The 22,452-nt window shown below is 42.0% G+C and overlaps 3 protein-coding genes across 4 annotated transcripts; 2 read left to right on the forward strand and 1 right to left on the reverse strand.

The window, feature by feature from the left end:
• Positions 1-1,129: 1,129 nt before the first annotated feature.
• Positions 1,130-7,650, forward strand: rhbdl2 (rhomboid, veinlet-like 2 (Drosophila)). Of its 2 annotated transcripts, none has more exons than XM_088998552.1 (8): positions 1,130-1,290; positions 2,785-3,015; positions 3,979-4,127; positions 5,100-5,212; positions 5,324-5,424; positions 6,483-6,543; positions 6,625-6,686; positions 7,342-7,650. In XM_088998552.1, the coding sequence occupies exons 2-8, from the start codon at positions 2,797-2,799 to the stop codon at positions 7,522-7,524; spliced, it is 888 nt and encodes a 295-aa protein (XP_088854678.1). In that variant the 5' UTR covers positions 1,130-1,290; positions 2,785-2,796; the 3' UTR covers positions 7,525-7,650. The 2 variants fall into 2 exon arrangements, with proteins under 2 accessions (XP_088854678.1, XP_088854677.1); XM_088998551.1 differs by lacking the exon at positions 1,130-1,290 and adding an exon at positions 1,387-1,768.
• A 151-nt stretch (positions 7,651-7,801) lies between these two features.
• Positions 7,802-11,908, reverse strand: LOC148897267 (c-Myc-binding protein-like). The gene is made up of 5 exons (XM_088998554.1): positions 11,754-11,908; positions 11,359-11,431; positions 10,170-10,218; positions 9,641-9,770; positions 7,802-8,516 (listed from the first exon to the last, which is right to left on the reverse strand). Exons 1-5 carry the CDS (start codon positions 11,766-11,768, stop codon positions 8,469-8,471), a joined length of 315 nt encoding a protein of 104 aa, XP_088854680.1. The 5' UTR covers positions 11,769-11,908; the 3' UTR covers positions 7,802-8,468.
• An 850-nt stretch (positions 11,909-12,758) lies between these two features.
• Positions 12,759-21,487, forward strand: rragca (Ras-related GTP binding Ca). The gene is made up of 7 exons (XM_088998550.1): positions 12,759-13,370; positions 16,089-16,292; positions 17,482-17,681; positions 19,102-19,216; positions 19,292-19,434; positions 19,992-20,140; positions 20,928-21,487. The coding sequence occupies exons 1-7, from the start codon at positions 13,188-13,190 to the stop codon at positions 21,083-21,085; spliced, it is 1,152 nt and encodes a 383-aa protein (XP_088854676.1). The 5' UTR covers positions 12,759-13,187; the 3' UTR covers positions 21,086-21,487.
• Positions 21,488-22,452: the final 965 nt, after the last annotated feature.

Below are 22,452 nucleotides of genomic sequence, written 5' to 3' on the forward strand. Positions count from 1 at the left end.
AGCCCAAGATGCCACAAAAGAAAATGACGGTCGAGCAGAAGAAGGAGATCATCAAAAAACACCAACAAAGTGTGCATTTGTGTGACTTAGCGTCCCAGTACCAGTTAGCTAAGTCGGCCATTGCTACCATACTTAAGAACATGGAAGCGTGTGTGGCTAAGGGTGTTTCTGTGTTGTAGCAATGGTCTCAGGCAATAGAAGAGGTTGAAAAACGAAAAGCAGCTAGCAGGGGACAGTGTGAGTGAGGGTATTATCGCCGAGAAAGCATTGCAACTTCACTAAGATATCAAGAGGCAACTGCATAGAAGACCATCACAAAGGTCAATAAAACCACTTTATTATATGGTATAGTTTATTTCTTTAAAAAAACAAGGTCTATTATATGTAGTTTTAAGGCTTATTTAGTAGAAGATTATTTGCAATTTAATGTTTTTTTTAAATGGAAATAAATGTTTGGCTAGCTATCAGATATCTGTTAGCTAGCTGGTTGGCTGGCTATTGGCTAGCTGGCTGGCTATCTGTTAACTATCCACCTAGCTAGCTATCTATTAGCTGGCTGTCTGGTTATTTGGCTATGTATTATCTAGCTAGCTAGCTTTTTATTTATTTGAGTTATTCCAGCTTGAGTGCACGCTGGCGCACGTGGCTGCCGTGGCTCACCCACAGAAAAACTGATCCAGTGACTGTAAAGTGACCTTGAGATTTTTGAAAAACGCTTACAAATGAAATGTATTATTATTAGTCCCACTAAATTAGTCATAGGCTTCTCAGAAATGGCTGGATGATATAATAATAACTTCATCATGTAATAATTTCTCCACTGTGAGACTAATCAAGGCAAATTCAATCCAATAATAATAAAAATAATACATTTTATTTCAAGTGCCTTTCAAAGCTCTCAACGACACTTTACAGTCACAGACAAGCATAGATACATAAATAAATAAAATACAATTATAAATAGAAACACAGAAAATGCAATTATAAATACATAGATGGGTTTTCATATGTACTCTAGCGCCACCATGTGGGACCTTAGGGTACCAACACGTTCGTTTTGTTCCTTGTTATGAATTGTCTCCGCCCGATTCACATGACCCGATGGCCTTTTTTTCTTATTTTCTTTTTCAACCATTGCTGGCAACCAGTTGAGCGCTGGCCGCACCTTTTCGCCCGAAGACAGCCGGATTACGTTCCAGCACGCCCGCCACAAGACCCTCGGGGGTGGGGAGAAGAAGCTTGGAAGATGCAAAATAGCTTTTAAAACATGTTCATATTTCAACTATTGAGGTATGTCAATGGGAGGCGAGGCGAGGTTGTCGCGTCAATCACTTCCGGGTGTGGCATAGGGCGGGAAGTGGGAGGCGGGAGATGACAGGTAGCTAGCGTCAGGTTGCTAACGGTAGCTAACAGGTAGAGTCGCGTCAGGGAAGCGACGCGATGCGACGCTCCCCCCCTCGTCGCTGCCCCTCCAGGAAAGCCTGCGACTCAAATATTCCGAATTACGTGCGTCGTGTTTGTTTAGTCACTAGGAGGAAGGAAGGGGAAAAAACTCAAGGGGAACTATAATTATCTAGGAGAGCCATTTTCCTTTCTTCATTTTTTTTAATCGAAGACGAGCAACGTCGAGGCTCGCTACGACCGAGTCAAACAAAAGCAGAAACGGGACCCAATTGATTCAAGAACGATCGAAGCGCTCAATCATTGATCCGATCAAGTAGAAAGAAACTTGATAGTTTCTTTGGCCGGTTTCCAGTTCAAGTTTGCGGTGAGTTTGCCTTCTTCAATCGCGCTCATTTGCTCAAATCCTGGATTTGAACGGACTGCTTGCTGTCCTCATAAGACGACGGAAGGAAGGGAACTTTGCGGTGGGTGGGAGGGAGGTGGACTTCTTTGGTCCAATTCTCTCCAGTCGGAATTATGAGTTAATGTGGCACTTGTGGATCCCAAAAAGCAGACAGCAGGGAGCAGCAAGTTGTATTTAAGAAACTGTATTAAAATAAAGTTCACAGGAACAAAATCTAAAACATCAAAATCATCTGAACAGAACAATACAAAAGTATCAAAGAAAAACCAAGAGTAAAAGTCTGCCAAGATGAAACAAACACAGCATACAATTGCATACAATGACCCGACGCCGAATGGTCGTCCCGGGAGTCCTTTTGACTGCCACTGATTGGAACAACCAGCACCTGCGAGGCTGCAGGCAGGGCTGACAGCGCTACGCGTTGGTCGCCAACCAGATCATGACAGTTAAAAGTCGGAATTCTGAGTTAAAAGTCGTAATTCTCAGTTAAAAGTCAGAATTCTGAGTTAAATGCTGGCGCGTCTGGCTGCTGCAGCTCACCCGCAGAAAAAAATGTTCTTATCCTGTGCCTGTAAAGTGCCCCTGAGATAGCCATCTAGGTATATAGCAAATAGCCAGCTAGGTAACTAGCTAGCTAATAGATAGCAAATTTGAGTTACTTCCGGGTTGAGTGAACGCTGGCGCATGTGGCTGCCGCTGCTCACCCGCAGAAAAAAAACATCCTGTGACTGTAAAGTGCCTTTGAGAGTTTTGAAAGGCGCTTAGAAATGAAATGCATTATTATTATTATTATTATTATTATTTTGTTTTTTAAGTTTTATGCGACTTGCCAAAACACATTTTGTGCAGTCATTTCATTTGTCTTACTAAAATATCAACATTTGCGATTATGGATTCTTAAAAAATATATAGATATAAAAGAAATATAGATAGATAGATAGCCGTTTACTTCAACTAATCTGCTTGTGTTTTGCCAGTTGGCGGTGGTGATGGGCGACGTTGACCTGCAGCAGCAGGAAGCGTTCCCCGTGGAGCGACAAGAAGAGAGGCGGGACCACCCCGACGGGAGACGCAAGTTGGGATGCTGCGAGAAGTTCCAGCAAAGCATCTCCAGGTGGATGCTTCCGGAAGATGTCCGCAGCACATACCTGCAAAGAGCCAACTGCTGCCCGCCACCCGTTTTCATCATCGCCATCAGTGTCGTCGAGGTGCAAAGTTCATCTTCCAAACATTTACAAAGTTTGATGCTGACAAAACCCAGACTTTCACAGGAGCCGGACTTCTGAAGAATACAGTGATACCTCAGTTCACGAACTTAATTGGTTCCCAGAAAGTGTGTGTCAGGTGAAAAGTGTGTCTTCCAAACATTTACTTCCCATAAGAAAACATTTAAATGAGAATAATCCGTTCCCAGGTCCCCATAAAACATCATTTTCTACTAAATAAGCCTTAACACTACACAAAATACAGTGATACCTCAACTCACGAACTTAATTGGTTCCCAGAAAGTGTGTGCAAGGTGAAAAGTGTGTCTTCCAAACATTTATTTCCCATATGAAACCATTAAAATGACAATAATCCGTTCCCAGGTCCCCATAAAACATCAGTTTTCGACTAAATAAGCCTTAACTACACAAAAACACATTATTTTATGTATAATAAAGGTGCTATTGTATTGTAATTAAATAATATAAACTGTATTGTATAATAAAGTAGTTTTATTTACCTTTGTGATGGTCGTCAATGGATGGTCGCAATGGCGTACTGGGACAGCTAAGTCACACACCGCACACCTCGTTGGTGTTTTTCGATGATGATCTCCTTCTTCTGCTCGACCATCCTTTTCTTTTGTGTCCTCTTTGGCTTAACACGAGCCTGCGGTGGGGTCTTTTTCACTCCCATAGTAGCAAAAGTACTCCACTCGATAATAAACCACGTCTGCACTCAAAGAAAGGGAGTGATGAAAACTAGTCTGCCAGCTGTTCGACTGTGTTCTGTGTGTTCATCCGCCGAAAACTAGTCCGCCAGCCACCGTGGCACCGTGTGGTTTGGTTCGTCCGCCGAAAACGAGTTTGTTAGCCAAGACTATGCGCGGCGAAAAGTTCGTGAGCTAAAGCGTTCGTAAGCTGATGTGTCACCGTATTGAAATGTTTTTTTTTTTTTTCCTCTAGCTGTCCATGTTCATCTACTACGCCGTGTGGAAGCCGCAGAAGCAGTGGGTGACTCTGGAAGAAGGCATCTGGAACAGCCGCCTCACCTACCGGGCCGAGTACCGGCAGGAAGCGTGGCGCTTTCTCTCCTACATGTTTGTCCACGCCGGGTGAGTGCGACCAAGCATACGTGTCAATGACAACCGGCGGCGATTTCCTTACCTGTCGTGGCAGATGACGAAGAGGAGTGTGTGCTGCTAATGATGCTAACTAGTGATGTGTAGTTCACGAACGAGCCGGATCTCTGAAGTGAACAAAGAGAGCCGGTTCCTAACAAGGAGCCGGAAATGGGAGCCAATTGTTTTTTTTTTTTTTTTTTGTCCTCTAATCCCCGCTCCCGGTCTTCGGTTAAAGCCGCACATGATTGGTCGATATCCGTGGTAGAGGAGGGAGGGGAGAATTACAGACACACACAGCAGTGAGGAGAAGGTGGGGGGGTGGCTTAGGGTAGACAGATGGACAAATTTTATTACATTATGCTGTTCTTATGATATTTTTTTTACTAGCATTATTAATGTGAAAAGGTAATTAGTGACAGCTGATCATCACAGGGAAAGTGCATGTTTGTGGATGCTCTGTGTGCACATATAAATCAAGCAATATAAATAAAAATATTCGATATAGTGTATTTTTTACATGAATAATTCGTTTTTCACATAATTATACGTGATTTTTGGTAGTTAATTAATTTAAGCAACCAAAAAAAATGAGGAGCCATTTGGGAGCCAAAAGAGCGGATCTTTTTAGTGAGCCGAGCCAAAAGAACCGGCTCTCTGAAAAGAGCCGCAATTCCCATCACTACTCTGTACACATATAAATCAAGCCATATAAAGACAAATATTTGATATAGTGTATTTGTTTTGCACAAGTAATTCGCTTTTCACATAAGTTTCCATGATTTTTGGTAGTTAATTAATTTAAGCAACAAAAAAAAACAAACAAACAAACTGAAGAACCATTCGGGAGCCAAAAGAGCCGGATCTTTCTAGTGATCCGAGCCAAAAGAACCGGCTCTCTGAAAAGAGCCGCAATTCCCATCACTAATGCTAACGGTAACTTATGTTTTAAATGATTCTGTTAAGTGTGGAGCACATTTTGGGCAACCTGTTCATGCAACTGCTTCTGGGTATCCCCTTGGAGTTGGTCCATAAAGGCTTTGAAGTGGCAATGGTCTACCTGGCCGGAGTCTTGGCGGGTGAGGAACCTTCTCCGCACCGGCGCAATCCAACGCCGCTCAGACTCGACATGTTTTTATTAACGTACATCCATGTTAAAAATCTCATTTTCTCCATGTTCATCTGCTCAGGTTCGCTGGCAAGCTCCATCTTTGATCCCCTTAGCGCCCTGGTGGGGGCCTCCGGGGGGGTCTACGCCCTCATCGGAGGCTACTTCATGAATGCTGTGGTGGTGAGCGATGGTCATCAAGATATTTTTTGGGGTCCTTTTTGTTTCACTTATTTATTCACTGGCGGACAATGTGCAAAAATGTGTCGTCTCCAGTGCCAGGGTTTTTGTCATTTTCACTCACTCTTTCCCTGCCTGAGAGTGTCTTCTTTCATCAGAAAAAAAAGTTACAGGTATCATCCGACCAGTTCCGTTCCAACCAAATGGTTGTAAGTCGAAATTGCTGATGCTGGCTGGCCAAAATTGTCGTACGTACGCGTTGCCGGCCTGCTAGCGCCTTGCGGTGCCTGCCGTTGAATTAAAATAAAAGAAATAGGGTCGGGATGTTGTGGTCGTAAGTTGGATGTTACCTGGAATTCCTCAATGAGATGGGTCTGGAGTTATCTGAGCTCGAAATGGGGGTGGCTGTACACAATACAATACATAATGATTTATATAGAGCTTTATAGCCAGCTACACAGATAGCAAATAGATAGCCAGCTAGACAGTTAGCCAACTAGCCAGATAGCCATACAGCTAATAAATAGCCAGCTACATAGCTACACGTACTAATAGATAGCAAATGGATAGCAAATAGATAGCCAGCTAGCTAATAGATAGCAAATAGAACTCCAGCCAAGCGGCGCAGTCCGATTGGCCTTTCTTGGTCCCTGGAAAGATTTATTAGCTATATGGCTATCTAGCTAGTTATCTAACTGGCTATCTATTAGCTATCTGTTGACTAGCTGGCTACCTTTCTATCTATTTGAGTTACTTCAGGATTGACTGAACGCTGGCGCATGTGGCTGCCGCTTCTCACCTGCAGAAAAATCGATCCTGTGACTGTAAAGTGACCTTAAGAGTTTTGAAAGGCGCTTGGAAATGAAATGTATTATTATTATTATTATTATTATTATTATTATTATTATTAACAACAGCTGGAACAAAGCGCTGACATGGAAAAAAGGCAAATGGTGGAAGAGGTCTGACCAGAGCTTTATCGACACCTCTGCAAGAAAAACCAAAACCCGAACAAATTCCGGAATGGCAGTGAATGGGTTAACTTGTTTTTTTTTGGGCAGAATTTCCGAGAGATGATCCCGCTGCTCGGTGTGTTTCGCATCCTCATCATCGTGATTATTGGTAGGCGGACATTTTGAATTTTCCCATCAGTCATTTTTTTTCTCCCATTTTTATTGGAGTTTTGCATTTTGTGTGTGGCAGTGGGCGTGGACTTCGGCTTCGCCTTCTACAGAAGATTTGCCGGCGATGACGGCGCCATGAAGGTATGTGCGACTGCAAATCTAAACCAATCAATGGCTGATCAATAACCATTTTACTCAACTAGATTACAATACCTTAGTGTCCAAAAGAACTAACCTGATTAGCTAACCCGTAGCTTGCCCACTGCCAAATAATTATAATTTACAGTTCGTGTACAGTTTATTTATACATTTTATACTATACGTTGATTGATGGCGCACACGCGTTCTGCTGACCCAAATACACACGACTTCCCACACATGTGCGCTGTCGAAAACTTGCCAGAAGAGGTTGCCCAACACACACGCTCAGACTCAGGCAGACGCAGAAGGCAAAATCAGTGGACAGTACTACAGAAGATGTATCCGAGATGGTATCTGCACTGTATAACTAGTGTATTGACTGTAGTCACGCAGTAGATTGCTGTGCGAGTGTGTGACATGCCGGCTGGCCAAAATTGTAGTACGCGATGCCGGCTGCTTGCGGTGCCAGGGATAGAATTTCGTGGTCGTAACTCACGCCGGTCGTAACTCGGATGTTACCTGTCTGAGCTGGCTAAGACTGTAAAGCTAACTCTGTAAAGGCTCAACTAGCCAACCTCATAGCTACGTGCCAAGCTAATGCTTCACCGCTACCAAGCGCTTGAACATTAACCCCGAGTTTCCTTGTGGCGGCCAGGTGTCGTTCGTGGCCCATTTGGGTGGCATCGTGGCAGGCATGACGGTGGGCTACGTGTTCTTTAGCGACTACAACAAGAAGCTGCTGAAGGACCCTCGTTTCTGGATGTGTATCGTGGGTTACCTCATCTTCTTCCTTTTTGCTGTCATTTTTAATATTTTCATTTCGCCCGCTCCATCCTAGAGCATAGCCACTGCGTATTTGGTCTTTTTTGATAGATTTCTACGTTTGTATTGAACTCCGCGCGTTACCTCTTAGCATTTTACGTGCAGGATTTTTATTGTCTCATTAAAAGTGTCCCATTTTCAATCCGTTTGTGTTACCGTGAGTTTGCACCGAAAATAATAATACATTTCATTATTAATAATACATTGTATTTATAAGCGCCTTTCAAAACTCCCATGAACATAGCTAATAGCTACCTAGCCAGTTAGATAGCTATATTGCTAATAGATAGCTAGCTAGGTAGCCAACTTGATTTATCTTTCAGATCAGTCACAGAATAAATTTGTCTGTGGGTCCGCAGCGGCAGCCATACGCACCAACAGACAAAAGCGGACATACAAAATGTGACTATGGGTTACAGCTAGCCAATTTAGCAACCTGTTAGCCAATTTAGCAACCCGCTACCCATTTCCAATACCGTAACTCAGGGCTGTTTTATTGTGGCGGGCCACTTGGGAGCAACATTATTTATTATCCGTGATGATTTGACATTGCGCTACAGCTTCCATCAAAGATCAACACGCAATAGCATGTGAAAAACATTTTTTAATCATTTAAACTCACAGAAATATGACAAAATGTAAACTCTACTTTGGTGTCTAAGAAAAACACACACAAAATATACGGCCCCTCGTGAATACAGTACAAGTATTGTAGTTTTACATGCAAATGACTGTTCTGCTTAATTAGCGACAATCACTTGAAGGAGACAAGATTCAGATACAAATGTAACATGACAACCTGATCATATCAGCGCTTTTATTATGTAGTTACAGGATGTGATTTGTGTGTCGTTAAATATTAAGGTGCCATCCTTCATAATTCACTACATGTGTGTGTGCGGTGATCCCCCAAAAAATGTCAAAAATAGTAAAGCAAACCGCGCCCCCTCAGTTGAAGTACTATTCTGTCACCGCTGGGCTGTCGTCAGGCGGCTCGTGGTGCTGCAGCTAGCGGAAAGGGGACAATGTCAACAATTGGACAAAAGACACACAAAAAATAATAAAAAATGATTGCAAAAAAACGAAATAATAACACATTTCATTTCTAAGCGCCTTTCAAAACTCAAGGTCACTTTACAGTCACAGGATCAGCTTTTCTGGAGGTGAGCAGTGGCAGCCACACGCGCCAGCGCTCACTCAACCTGGAATAACTCAAAAAAATAACAAGCTAGCTAATAGATAGCCAGCCAACTAGCTAGCTAGCCATTAGATAGCCAATAGATAGCCAGCCATAGATAAATTCAAAGAAGTGAAGAGATGAAACTTTTCACACACGCCTGATTAATTTCATAAATCAATAAAACATTTTTGACCGGAAAAATACATAATTTAAAAAAATAAAGAATATAAATTTAAAGCATTCTTACATTTGAGGGTGATTTCATTGTGATTATTTTTTAATGATACAAAGGTAAATTATACTTTTCTACATGAAAAAATATTTTGAGGTAGTGATACCTCAGTTTTCTAGCCAGATAGCTAATGTTAGGGCCCGTATTATTGAAACAGGTAACAGCTAGCTAGATAGTTCACCCAAAAGGAATGACTGTTATATAGGTTAACATCCAAAAATATGACATTTTGGTTAGCATTTTAGCAAGCATCTTGGAATTTCACAAGTTTGATTTGCTTTCGCGGGCCGAAAAAAATCATGCGGTGGACCGGATTTGGCCCCTGGGCCTTGATTTTGACACATGTGGTTTGTATAGTGCTTTAATAGCTGAAGCTGGAACAGAGCGCTAACACAAAAAAAAGGCATACGCTGCCCCCTTGTGAATAAGAAAAAAAAAAACATTGCCAGAGGCCGTGGCCAGTGCTTTATCGGCACCCTATCATGAAAAAACAAAACCCGAACAAATTTGTGAATAAATTAATGTCAGTGAATGAGTTCATTGGTGAGCTTTTATTTTGACATTTCCCCTGTGGAAAGTCTGACAGTATTGGAATGCGGTAACTTGTTTGCAAGCTGTGGCCTGTTCACATTTGGAATGTGAAGGAACGCCAACGTTTTGCAGTCCGCTTCAACTTGTGCAATTTTGCTTGTGGACAAAATAGAAAATGGCGCTACTTACTCTGGCTTTGAGGTCTAGGTTCTCCTCCTCCAGACGGGCGCACCTCTGCCTCAGGTCCACCACTTCCTGTTGCAGAGCCTCCGTATCAGCTTCGGAAAGGCCCGGTGAGCCCAGGTGCTGCTTGACAAATCTGGACGCCGGGGGTTAAAGAGATCTGTGGTGCTTTTCATGCTGAACACACACTTTAGCGAACAAGATTTTCTGTGAGTGAGCAGCGGCAGCCACACGCGCCAGCGTTCACTCAACCCAGAAGTAACTCAAATACATAGAAAGCTAGCTAGGCAAGATAGCCAGTTAGACAGCTAGCTATATAACTAATAGGTAGCAGGCAGATAGCTAGCTAGCCAGCCAGTTAGCTAATAGAGAGCAAATAGATAGAAAGCTAGCTAGCTAGCCAATTGATAGCCAACAGTTACCTAGCTAAATAGTGGATAGCTAGCTAGCTAGACAGCTAGCTAGCCAGCCAGATAGCTAATAGAGAGCAAATAGACAGTTAATAGATAGCAAATAGACTTAGCAATGAGGATACTCCAGAGCATTGGTCGGCTTTTCTGGTTGTTCGTACAGCGCTACTAAAACTGAAATAGATACACATATGGATTAATACGCACAACAACATGGAAAATTACACACATGACGGCTGATTTTATATTTATGTGAGAGTACAATGATTTTTTTTAAATACTAAACATCAGAATGACATACTCTCACTAAAAGGTAACTAATAGCTCATTTGCTTATTACTAACTGTCGTGAACAACTAAGTAATACAAGTCATCATCCATTTCATTGACAAGCGTCTTTCAAAACTCTCAAGGTCACTTTACAGTCACGGGATAGGTTTTTTTTCTGTAGGTGAGCAGCGGCAGCCACAAGCGCCACCGTTCACGTTTGTCATACAAATTAGCATATTTGACAATAAAGCTGACTTTGACTTATGAAAATAAGCTATTTTCTACCGCCTATAGCTATATTTTACGTTTTAAGTCGTTTTCCAGTTGGCGATGACGCCCCTGACCGAGAAAGCAACACACAATGCATTGTGGATGTTTGCTCTGAAAACATTGTGTTGATGTCGAAATTAGAAGGAAAACACACAAATAACGTGAAGGTGAATGGTTGTGTGTTGCACCAACACTACTATTTGATACTAGTTGACACAAATTCCCAGCAAACAAATCAGCCCATTTCCAACGGAGCTTGTGCGCCATCTTGTGCATTTTCTGGGTGCTACATTGGAGTCCAGATGGCTGGAATTGATACGGAAGGACTTCTTTAATCGATTGCAAACACGGGACCTTCTGAAACTAGCCATTTCCGAGGTCATTTTGAAGTAGTTTTGGGACACTTGAAGTCATTTTTATTGGTGTTTTGCCTTTGACTAAAAATACCATCCTGCTTGTTTTGGGTATTTTAGATGCTATAAAACGTTTTTTTTATGTCAGTTAGGAAACAAAAAAATGGTGTCGGTTGTCCTTTAACCGGAGACTGGTGGAGGGGAATAGAGGACAAAATAAGTTGGCTTCCATTTCCGGCTCCTTGTTAGGAACCGGATCTAAGAACCGGCTCGTTCGCGAACGACACATCACTACTGTTCAGTATGAAATCAGCAGTATGAAATCAATCAATGGGGAGGGAAGCCTGCGTAACGTTGGAGCCCCCCAAAAAGATGTGCGGTATATCTGCGCTATATTATCTTTAAACAATGGTTATGTTACCACTGGTTAGACTGTCAACAACGCCGGCTTTCTCCAAATATCGCCGAAACTGCTCTCTCTTGTGGTCTGGGGCCTGTCGACGTGTTCACAAAGGAGGAAAAAAGGAGAAGCATCAAACACAAGTTAATAAAAGAACAAAAAAAAAATGAATTCCCAAATCGCGAAAGGGAAACATGGACGTTGTTTTCGCTATAAAAATTTAACTTTGGTGCAATTTGTAAAATCGAAACACGTTTTTTGTTATCAATTAACGGCTGCTTGAGTAATTTATTGCCAACAAACGCAATCAAAAGTGCAGGTGCGCGACTCACTGCTAATTGAGTTATCTGGTTCGATGCCGGTTTGCGCGATAATAACTCATCGTCAACGGTTTGAATAAAATAAAATAAACTTGCCTTATAATGTGACATATTGACGCAGAATATCGAGCTGTGTCACCACAAATACGGCGATTGTATTTTGTTTTCGTCCTGCTTGGAAACGAAACTCGCCGCTTTCAATGAATGCAGATCTGAAGTCAGCGAAGCCGACTTCCGATTCAGACCGGAAGTTGATTTAGTTTCAAATATTTGCTACTACCTTATTGTATTACTTCCTCGGTTTGTGGTATGTTTTGCGAAATAAACCGTTACGGTTAATTTAAAAACAATCCAACTAATGTTTTCAAATTCTTGTTGCCTCGTACTAATAACATCACCGACGCACGACTCGATTATCACTTTGAAACGCTGCCGTCTCGTCACGCAAGTCATCTTTATTTACAATTATATATATACTGTGTAAATGGCGTGCGTTGTTTTAAGTCTATACGATTGTTTTACTGTTAAAAACAAATAAAACCGACACAACACCTTACGTCATACTAAACCTTTTACGCAAGGGCATACTTCCTACAGTCTGTGTATAACGATTGCATTTTTTGAAAGATAATCAACTTCAGGCTGATAGTATTTACCGTCAACATTTTTATTTGAACAATAACTGATTAATTGGTTGAACGAACACAAAGACAAAGATATACAGTGCATCTTTAAGTTCAGAGCCGTTTATATTGATCAAAGGGAGTAGGAAGTACAAAATCGTTTATCTAGTCCGAGCCCATGTACTTTATAAAATATGAGAAATCGTGTTAAGGTGTTAATGCACAAATAGGTTATTCGCAGCATACTTTTGCTTTTGTATCTACATTTGACTAAAGCTTTTTCACTTGCAGGCTGGAGTCTCTCCCACTCGTCTTCTTCGCATTCCTGATATTTTGACGAGTCAGTGAACGTCTCACGTGTGTTGTCGCCCTCTGTCGGTGTCGGCCTCTCATTTGTATACAACTTGGAACGTGTTTTGTTTTAGAAGACAGTTTTTACGTATTTATGCAGATGAAATAATTGATATGATGTTAGGTAAGGAAATAAAATTTAAAAATGTTTGGTCGAACGCTTCTTTTGAGTGTCGTAAAACAGGTCACGAAACAAGTCAGGTGACCGCGACTAGCAAGTCCAGGAGTGACACTTCGCTGTGGCCAATCACATTGCGCGTCGGAAGCAAGTCAACCAATTAGAAACTAGAAAGGCGGGACGAATGTCAGTTTATTTTCAAGGGAGAGGATATCCGAACAAAGTGTGTGGGTTCGAGAGCCGCGTTCATCGCTGAAATGGAGCAATAAGTACCCGACAGTCGCACCATTTAGCGGCTGCATTTGCGTTACAAAACGTGGACGTAGTGGCCGACAAGTAAAGGTTGACGCGGGGCCCGGGTGGAGGAGGAGGAGGCGGAGTGGGGTGATAGCAGCAGAGAGGGATACCACCCGGGGGAACGGGCGACCGTGGGCCAAAATGTCGATCCAATACGAGGTGGAGCAGCTTGCCGGTAGTTACGGGGTGGCCGACTCCTTCCCCAAAGACTTCGGCTATGGCGACGAAGAAGGGGATATCGACGACAGCCCGGCGCCGTCCGACAGCAAGCCGAGGATCCTGCTCATGGGGCTGAGGAGAAGTGGCAAGTCATCCATCCAGAAGGTGAGCTCGCTAGACGGCTCGCTTGGTCACGAGATGTCGTTCCAAATATCGCGGGATGTTCGCCGATAACCTGCTAGCCCCCGATGCTAAGCTAAATAAATACCGTCTCCGAGTGTTGTATTGTAGCCAGATGTCAATAATTAACTCGAGGGTCAGAGAGCTTTTCTGTGCATCTCCCCTGATGATGTGGACATAACGTCATGTGACTTTTAAAGGCTATTCAACAGTTTTCCCACTGGCTCTGCAAAAACAGACACTCCTTTGCTGTAAGGTGTACTTTCCTGTAAGGTACTAGTAGTGGTTTACACAAGATTTTGATACACCATTGCGGTTATCGAAGTACTTCTGCTCTTTGCAATTGCTGCAGTACCCATTGGATATTAAAAACACGAGTGCAACCCCCCCCAACAAAAAAGTGTTAATAATAATACATTTCATTTATAAGCGCCATTCAAAACTCTCAATGTTCTTGTCTTGACTCACCCTTAGGGCACAGTTTGAAGGGACGATTGTTTATAATAATAAGAACAATAACAACAACAATAATCATAATAATAATTGTCATTTACAAGCGCCATTCAAAACTCTCAAGGTTCTTGTCACGACTCACCCTTCGGGCACAGTTTGAAGGGACGATTGTTAATAATAATAATAATAATAATAATAATAATAATAATAATACAATAAAGTCTCGTTATATCGATATTCTTGGGAGTCTGAAAAAATATCGATATACCCGATCATGCGCCGAACTGCATTAAAAGGGGTAATAAATGGGAGCTCTTTGATATGGCATGTCATTTTCTCCTTGAGTTCATGGATTGCGTGTCTAGCATGCTTTTGTACTGCAGTGAAGTGAAAAATGAACGTCTGCATTCAATAAAAACGTCATTTATTATTTTCATAACGCTCTCTTGCAATAGTGACTCTGAGTAGCACTCGACATTGTTCTGTACACACGAGAGAAACCACCAACGCCAGCATGTACATACTGGATGAAAAACAGTGATATTGCAAGCGATAAAAATATCTGAATACAACACAATTAAATACACGTATGCAAAACAAAAACTGCAACGTTTAAATTACTGTTGTTGACAATTGGCGTTTTCATGTTTATTATGTTTGTTAAAGTCATTCTAAGTGCCTTGCACGCTGGGTCCGAGAGGACAGTCATTTCATCTGTGCTGTATGTCATGCATATTAGCATATTTGACAATAAAGCTGACTTTGACTTTGATGAAGTATTCTGCGGCACGTCGAACTCTTTTGCAATTCTTGTTGGATTGTCCTCCACAGCCACTATTGCCTTGTACTTTGTTCCGATATCACAATTCTTACGTTTCCCCATGGTTGAAATTGGTGTTGAACAACTGTATACTGTATAAGAAGACTACAGTATGTTTCAGATGCTATTGCAGCTCTGCTACACCGTGCAAGACACGAAAGCTGGTCATGTGACCAACGGTGTGACCGATATAGATTTCAATAATGGTGGTACTGTATTGAAACCCTTAAAGGACAACCGACATCACTTTTTTTTTTCTTAACTGACATCAGAAAAACATATGATAGCATCTAAAATAGCCAAAACACGCAGTATGATATTTTTATTCAAATGCAAAACACCAACGAAAATGACTTAAAGTGTCCAAAATCTGCAAAAAATTGAGCTGCGAATTGGGCATTTTCAGACAGTCCCGCCCCCAGTTCGTGACGTCACGCCAAGACGTCTTGCATTGCTGCAGAATCAAAACAATGGCTTCAGATTGGGAGAATATGCTTTCTTGTTACACATGCAGTTATGAATATGATTCAAATAGTTCTGAAGAGGAAAGCATACATGTTTGCAATCGATTAAAGAATTCATTCCGTGCCATTTTGAGGCAACATTGGGGGGAAATGGATCACCCAAAAAGAGGCCGAAAATGGCGACCAAGCTCCTGTTAGGAATTAATCAGCCCGTTTCCACAGGCTGATAAATTCCTTACATGGAGCGTGGACGCCCTCTTCTGGCTCTTTCTGGTGCGACACGAGGTTTTCAGACCAAACCAGTACAGCAAAATACATTGACGTGATGGAAGGACTGCTACAATGTGTCTTTTTTTTTTCAGTCAGCGGCGTTCCTTCAGTGACGTCACGTACGGACTCAAAAACAAGATTTCCGGAATATTCAGCGCGAGTCTTAAAATGTAAAATATATCTATCTGCGGTGGAATCTTTGTAATATACGCTCAGTAGAAGTCGTTTTACAAATTACGGACACAACTTGTCCGGAGACGTCGGTTGTCCTTTAAGCAAATATCGATTCAGCTTGCAGCTGTTTTTGTATCGATATAAGCAGACCAAATTGACTAGCGGGAGATGACAAGGGGATCGTAGTAACCGGATTATCGTAAATGACCGGGTATCGTACTAACCGGAACTAATTATACATAAAAGACTAGAAATTTGCCGGGAAATGAAAATAGTATCGTAATAAGCAGTACTATCGATATGACCAATATCGATATAACGAGTGCGTTCTGTGTGTAATATGTGGAGGAGATGAAACGATCTACCGACTCTCCAAATTCCTAACGCCCCCCCCCCCCCCTCCCTGACAGAAAACTGCAACTCCAATGCGGCCCCGCCCGTTGCAAAAAATGACTTGGACACCCTTATCTTGCAACATTTGAAACGTTATCAACGCTGTGGTGGGTGTTTTGTGCCTGGCAGGTGGTGTTCCACAAGATGTCGCCGAACGAGACCTTGTTCCTGGAGAGCACCAACAAGATCTACAAGGACGACATCTCCAGCAGCTCTTTTGTCAACTTCCAGATCTGGGACTTCCCGGGCCAGGTGGACTTCTTCGATCCCACCTTTGACTACGAGATGATCTTTCGGGGAACCGGAGCCCTCATCTTTGTCATCGATGCTCAGGTGATGCACGCCACCAAAACCGGCCCAATTTCTTCTTGCTTATAACGTCCTCAATGGACAAAATCCATCAGAAAAAAAAAAAATTGGCACCGCCCTAGCTGCTCTCGAGGACTTGCACACTACAATAGAACCAATACAAGGGCAGGGAAAATCCTACTTGACCCTCCGCACCCTGCTCATCACCTTTTCCAGCAACTCCCCTCAGGCAGGCGCTACCGATCCATGCGCACCAAATCAAGCAGACATTTAAAGACGCCATTAACTCTTCGAACAGGAACCGAAATAGAACTGTAGTAGCTTTTTGCAATTTTGCACACACCCTGTGGAACACCATCCCCTTTTAGTTTTGAAAGGCGCTTATGGCTGAAATGTAGTCTTTGTTATTATGTATTATTATTATTTACTATTACTTATTTTTTATTTGTTAATTACTTATTTGTTGTGTTATTCATATTTTTATTATTTATTATTATTTACTCTTTACTATTTATGATGATGATGATTATTATTATTTTTTATTATCTATTATTTATTATTTTGTATGATTTATTATCTATCATTTATAATTTATTATTCATTCTTTATTATTTATTTGTGATTATTTATTTTTTATTAGCTGTTATTTATTATTTTTTATTTATTATTATTTGTTTTTTATTTATTATTCATTATTTATTATTAATTGTTATATATTATTATGTATTAGCTATTATTTATTATTTAATATTATTTTTTTATTGTTTTTTATTAATCATTAATTAGCAATTATCTATTATTATCATCAGTTGTTTATGATTTTTATTTTTTATTTTTATTATTATTATTATTATTATCATCGTTATTGTTATTAGCCAAAAGGAAAAGAAGAAGATTATTATTATTATTATTATTAAGGTTGTTAAGGTTGTTGTTGTTGTTATTGTTATTATGAATATTATTATTAGTCATTGTAGCTCCACTTATTTGTCCTGTCTTTTTGTTATGATTGGATTAGATGTCCCTTTCTTCATTATTGCAGTGGGAAATGTCCATTTCACAGCAGCAAAGTGAGGAAAGGACAGAAAGAAGTAGAAAAACATGCTGATACTAGCGTTTTGTAGCGGAGACAAATTCCTCGTGTCTTCTCCATACTTGGCCAATCAAGACGGTTCGGATTGCGATTGTGATTTGTGTTCCCGTTTGTGGTCAGGACGACTACGTGGAGGCGTTGGGGCGACTCCACCTGACGGTGTCGCGGGCCTATCGGGTCAACCCGGACATCAACTTTGAAGTGTTCATCCACAAGGTGGACGGACTCTCGGACGACCACAAGATCGAGACCCAGCGGGACATCCACCAGAGGGCCAACGACGACCTGGCCGACGCCAGCCTCGACAAGCTCCATCTCAGGTCGCAATCAGCATACATTTCATTTCCTTTCAGGACTCTCAAGGTCACTTGACAGTCGCACGATGTGGTTTTCTGCGGGTGAGCAGCGGCAGCCACACGCGCCAGCGTTCACTCAACCCGCAAGTAACTCAAATAGATACAAAACTAGCTAGCTAGTTAGTTACTAGAGAGGTAATAGATAACAAATAGATAGCTAGTTAGATAGCTATATAGCTAATAGATAGATAGCTATATAGCTAATAGCTATCTAAATAGATAGCTAGCTAGCCATTTGTTATCTATTAGCTCTCTATTAACTAGCTAGCTAGCTTTGTATCTATTTGAGTGACTTCCGGGTTAAGTGAACGCTGGCGTGTCTGGCTTCCGCTGCTCGCACTCAACCCGGAAGTCACTCAAATAGAGAGAAAGCTAGATAGCTAATCGATAGCTAGTTAGACAGCCAGACAACTAATAGACAGCAAATAGAGTGCTAGCTAGGTAGCCAGCCAGTTAGATAGCCAGTCAACCTGCTGATAGCTAATAGACAGCAAATAGATAGCAAATAGCTAGCTAGGTAGCTAATAGATAGCTAGCTAGACAGCCAGATGGCCAGCCAGATAGCTAATAGACAGCAAATAGAGAGCTAGCTAGTTAGCCAGCTAGTTAGATACGCCGATTGTCCAGAGTGCTAGCGACCGCTTGCCGTTTGCCGCATCACTGCGACATGCCGCTCGTTCACTCTAATGAGAAAATGGTGGCGGCGTCGAGTGACTCGCCACGTCTCGTCGGGATGTGAGCTCGTTTCCTTTTGTTCCATTTGAAAATGTTGGCGAACTGGCTATCTATTTGATATTTGTTAGCTATCCATTAGCTAGCTGGCTGGCTGTAAGCTGTCTAGCTGTTGGCTATCTGGCTATCTATTTGATATTTGTTAGCTATCCATTAGCTAGCTGGCTGGCTGTAAGCTGTCTAGCTGTTGGCTATCTGGCTATCTATTACCTATTTATTAGCTATCCATTAGCTAGCTAGCTTTCAATCCATTTGAATTACTTCCAGGGTGAGTGAACGCTGCCGCGTGTGGCTGCCGCTGCTCACTCACAGAATAACACATCCTGTGACTGTAAAGTGACATTGAGAGCTTTGAAAGGCACTTAGAAATTAAATGTATTCTTATTATTATTATAATACATATACATTACTATAAACAGGTAACATCTGACATACGACCAGCTCAACTTACAACCACCCGTACTTACGACCATGACCTCCAGACCCATACATACATACCCATGTCATTTAGCCTCCGAGTCTCTATTCAACATTTTGAATGGATTTCGACTTACAACCATTTCGACTTACGACCGTTTGGTCGGAAGGGAAATGAAATGGATTATTATTATTATTATTGAAAGTTTTTTTTTTCTTTGGGGGCGGGGCTTAGCTTTTACTTGACGAGCATCTACGACCACTCCATCTTTGAGGCCTTCAGCAAGGTGGTCCAGAAGCTCATCCCGCAGCTTCCCACGCTGGAGAACCTTCTCAACATTTTCATTTCGGTGAGTTTGGATCGGCGCCGCCGCCATTGGCCGTTTTTGTGGTCACGTGACAGGAAATGGCCGTTTCGCTTTCAGAATTCGGGCATCGAGAAGGCCTTCCTGTTTGACGTGGTGAGCAAGATCTACATCGCCACCGACAGCTCGCCCGTGGACATGCAGTCGTACGAGCTGTGCTGCGACATGATCGACGTGGTCATCGACGTTTCTTGCATATACGGGTAAGCGCTCGTCTCGGGTCGCAAAATCCACATTTTGGAAGAAAAAAAATAGTCCCAGATAAGGAACTCAATCACTGCCATTCGCAAATTTGTTCGGGTTTTGGTTTTTCATGCTTGGGTGCAGATAGAGCGCTGGTCAGACCTCTGCCATTGCTTTTTTTTCTTCCACAAGGGGGCGGCATTTGCCTTTTTTCCACATTTGTATTATGCTTTGTTCCAGCTTCAGTTGTTGTTAAAGCGCTATATCAACCAATATGTGTATATATAGTGATACTTAGGCTTGCGAACGCTTTAGCTATCATTAAATTCGTGAGAATATAGTCTTGGCAGACAAACTAGTTTTCGGCGAAAGAACCTGGGAAGGAATTATTCTCATTTTAAAGGTTTCCTATGGGAAATTAATGTTTGGAAGATGAACTTTTCGCCTTAATCGCACTTTCTGGGAACCAATTAAAATTTTTAAGCTGATCCATCACTGTGCGTTGAAAAACAATCCGCCAATTATTTTTGAAGGCCGCTTGGTGAAGTTGAACTACTACCGTCTTTATTCCCCCCAGTCTGAGGGAGGACGGCAGCGGCAGCGCTTATGACAAGGAATCCATGGCCATCATCAAACTCAACAACACCACCGTGCTCTACCTGAAGGAGGTCACCAAGTTCTTGGCGCTCGTCTGCATCCTCAGGGAAGAAAGCTTTGAGCGCAAAGGTAAACAACATAAAGAAAAATAATAATAATAAATCCTCCCATATATTAAAAAAAAAACAATACATTCATGGCCAGTCGAATTCAAATTGATTTCACCAATTTAAAAAAATCTTCATGTGAAGAATTTCAGATCAAACCTTTCTTTATACAGATACATTTTCAGACACACTATGATAGCTGGCTGGCTAGCTTACTAGCTCGCTATCTATTAGCTCTATAGCTATCTATCTAGCTGGCTAGATAGCTGGATAGCTATATATTAGCTATCTATTAGCTATCTATTATATACAGTATATAGCTAGCTACCTATTTCAATACCTATCTATTCGCTATTCATTAGCTTTCTATCTATTTGAGTTACTTCGGGGTTGAGTGACCGCTGGCGCTGCTCACCCACAGAAAAACTTTATCCTGTGACTGTAAAGTGACCTTGAGAGTTTTGGATTGTTATTATACATAAACATACACGTATATATCTATATAAACCCTGGCACTGGAGTGGACGCATTCTATTCGCTAGCTATTGACTATCTATTCGCTAGCTATCGATTTGAGTTACTTCCGGGTTGCGTGAACGCTCGCATGTGTGGCTGCTGCTGCTCACCCTCAGGAAAACTTATCCTGTGACTGTAAAGTGACCTCGAGAGTTTTGAAAGGCTCTGATAAATGAAATGTATTATTATAATAACCCTGGCACTGGAGTGGACGCATTTTTGCACATCGACTGCCAGTCAATGAGTTAATGGAGGAGAAACGAAAATGTCGACTCGTCTCCTTTCCTATCCAGGCTTGATCGACTACAACTTCCACTGTTTCCGCAAAGCCATCCACGAAGTCTTTGAGGTGGGCGTGTCCTCGCAGCGCCCGCCCACCACGCTGGCCATCGGCTCGCCGGCGCGCCGCAAAGCCGTAGCGCTTAACGGCACGCCGCGCAACACCGTGTAAGACTCTGGATACTCGTAAAAAGACGCTCAGGAACTGTCGAATGAAGTGTACCCCCCCCACCCCCACGCTTCGGCGTTTCCAAGGCAACCGACGGGCGGTGTGACGTCTGATGGTCGCCCGCTTTTCAAGGAAATCCAAAATAAACACTGAAGGTAAGGCGCGCGGGCATGATACCGAAGCGTCCTAGCCCCGCCCCCTTTGCCTCCATTGCTGCCAGCACGCCACTTCCTGTGATTGAAAACATGGAGAGAAATCTCACTCGAAAGGGATTGGATGTGTGAGAGGAGGGGGGGGGGGTGCGTTTGTGTGTCGGGTTGAGCTGCTGTGACTTTGTGTTGTTGTTGTTGTTGTTGTTGTTCTTCTTCTTCTTCTCAATAAAGGCAACTAATTCCACGCTGGGAATAGTGACGCTCAGCCATCTTTTCCAATTAGCGTCTCACTCAGGTGGTCCATTATACTGCTGCGCACCTCTTGACTGCCTTTTAAATTACAGTACAGTGATACCTCGGCTTACCAACGCCTTAGCTAACCAACTTTTCGCTTTACGAACATTAAATTCGCGAGAATAGAATCTTGGTACACAAACTAGTTTTCGGGATAGATACAGAGCGCCACCATGAGTGATGTGTCGTTGGAGCTCCTAAAAGGGGAACTGGATTTTTTTCCCCTCTATTCCCCACCCCCAGTCTTCGGTTAAAGCCGCACGTGATTGGTCAAGATCCGTGGTAGAGAGGGAGACGACAGAGCTTGAAACAAAAAACAAAAGTAAAATGTTGAGAGAATCGATAGAAAACACAGTGAAATGTGGACTCGTTTCAACTTTATTGATAGTTCAAAGGCAGAGTGTAGACTGCAAGGTTAAAATATCCCATCAATCAGGCTCCACAAATAACCCGCACAAGCCATCTGTACAATTTGAAGATAACCAGCTATTCATGAAGTTTCTAGTGTGTCTGCCTGCATCTGTTACTGTTGCAATATGACAACTTCTAAGATGTCCAACCCAGAGCTCCTTCAGACACTTTATGCAATTAACGACCATCACAAAGGTCAATAAAACGACTTGATTATACAGTACAGTTTATTTATTTCATTACAATACCATAACACGTTTATTATACATAAAATACGGTATATTTTGTGTAGTTTTAAGGCTTATTTAGTAGAAAAATATGTTTTATGGGGACCTGGCAACGGATTATTCTAATTTAATGGTTTACAATGGGAAATAAATGTTTGGAAGACACATTTTTCGCCTTACACACACTTTCTGGGAACCAATTAAGTTTGTGCACTGATGTATCACTGTATTGTGTGTAGTTTTAAGGCTTATTTAGTCGAAAATTATGTTTTATGGGGACCTGGGA

The sequence above is a fragment of the Hippocampus bargibanti genome, linkage group LG06 (assembly GCF_051943395.1).
Source record: "Hippocampus bargibanti isolate YZ-2025 linkage group LG06, ASM5194339v1, whole genome shotgun sequence".
NCBI classification, from domain to species: domain Eukaryota; kingdom Metazoa; phylum Chordata; class Actinopteri; order Syngnathiformes; family Syngnathidae; genus Hippocampus; species Hippocampus bargibanti.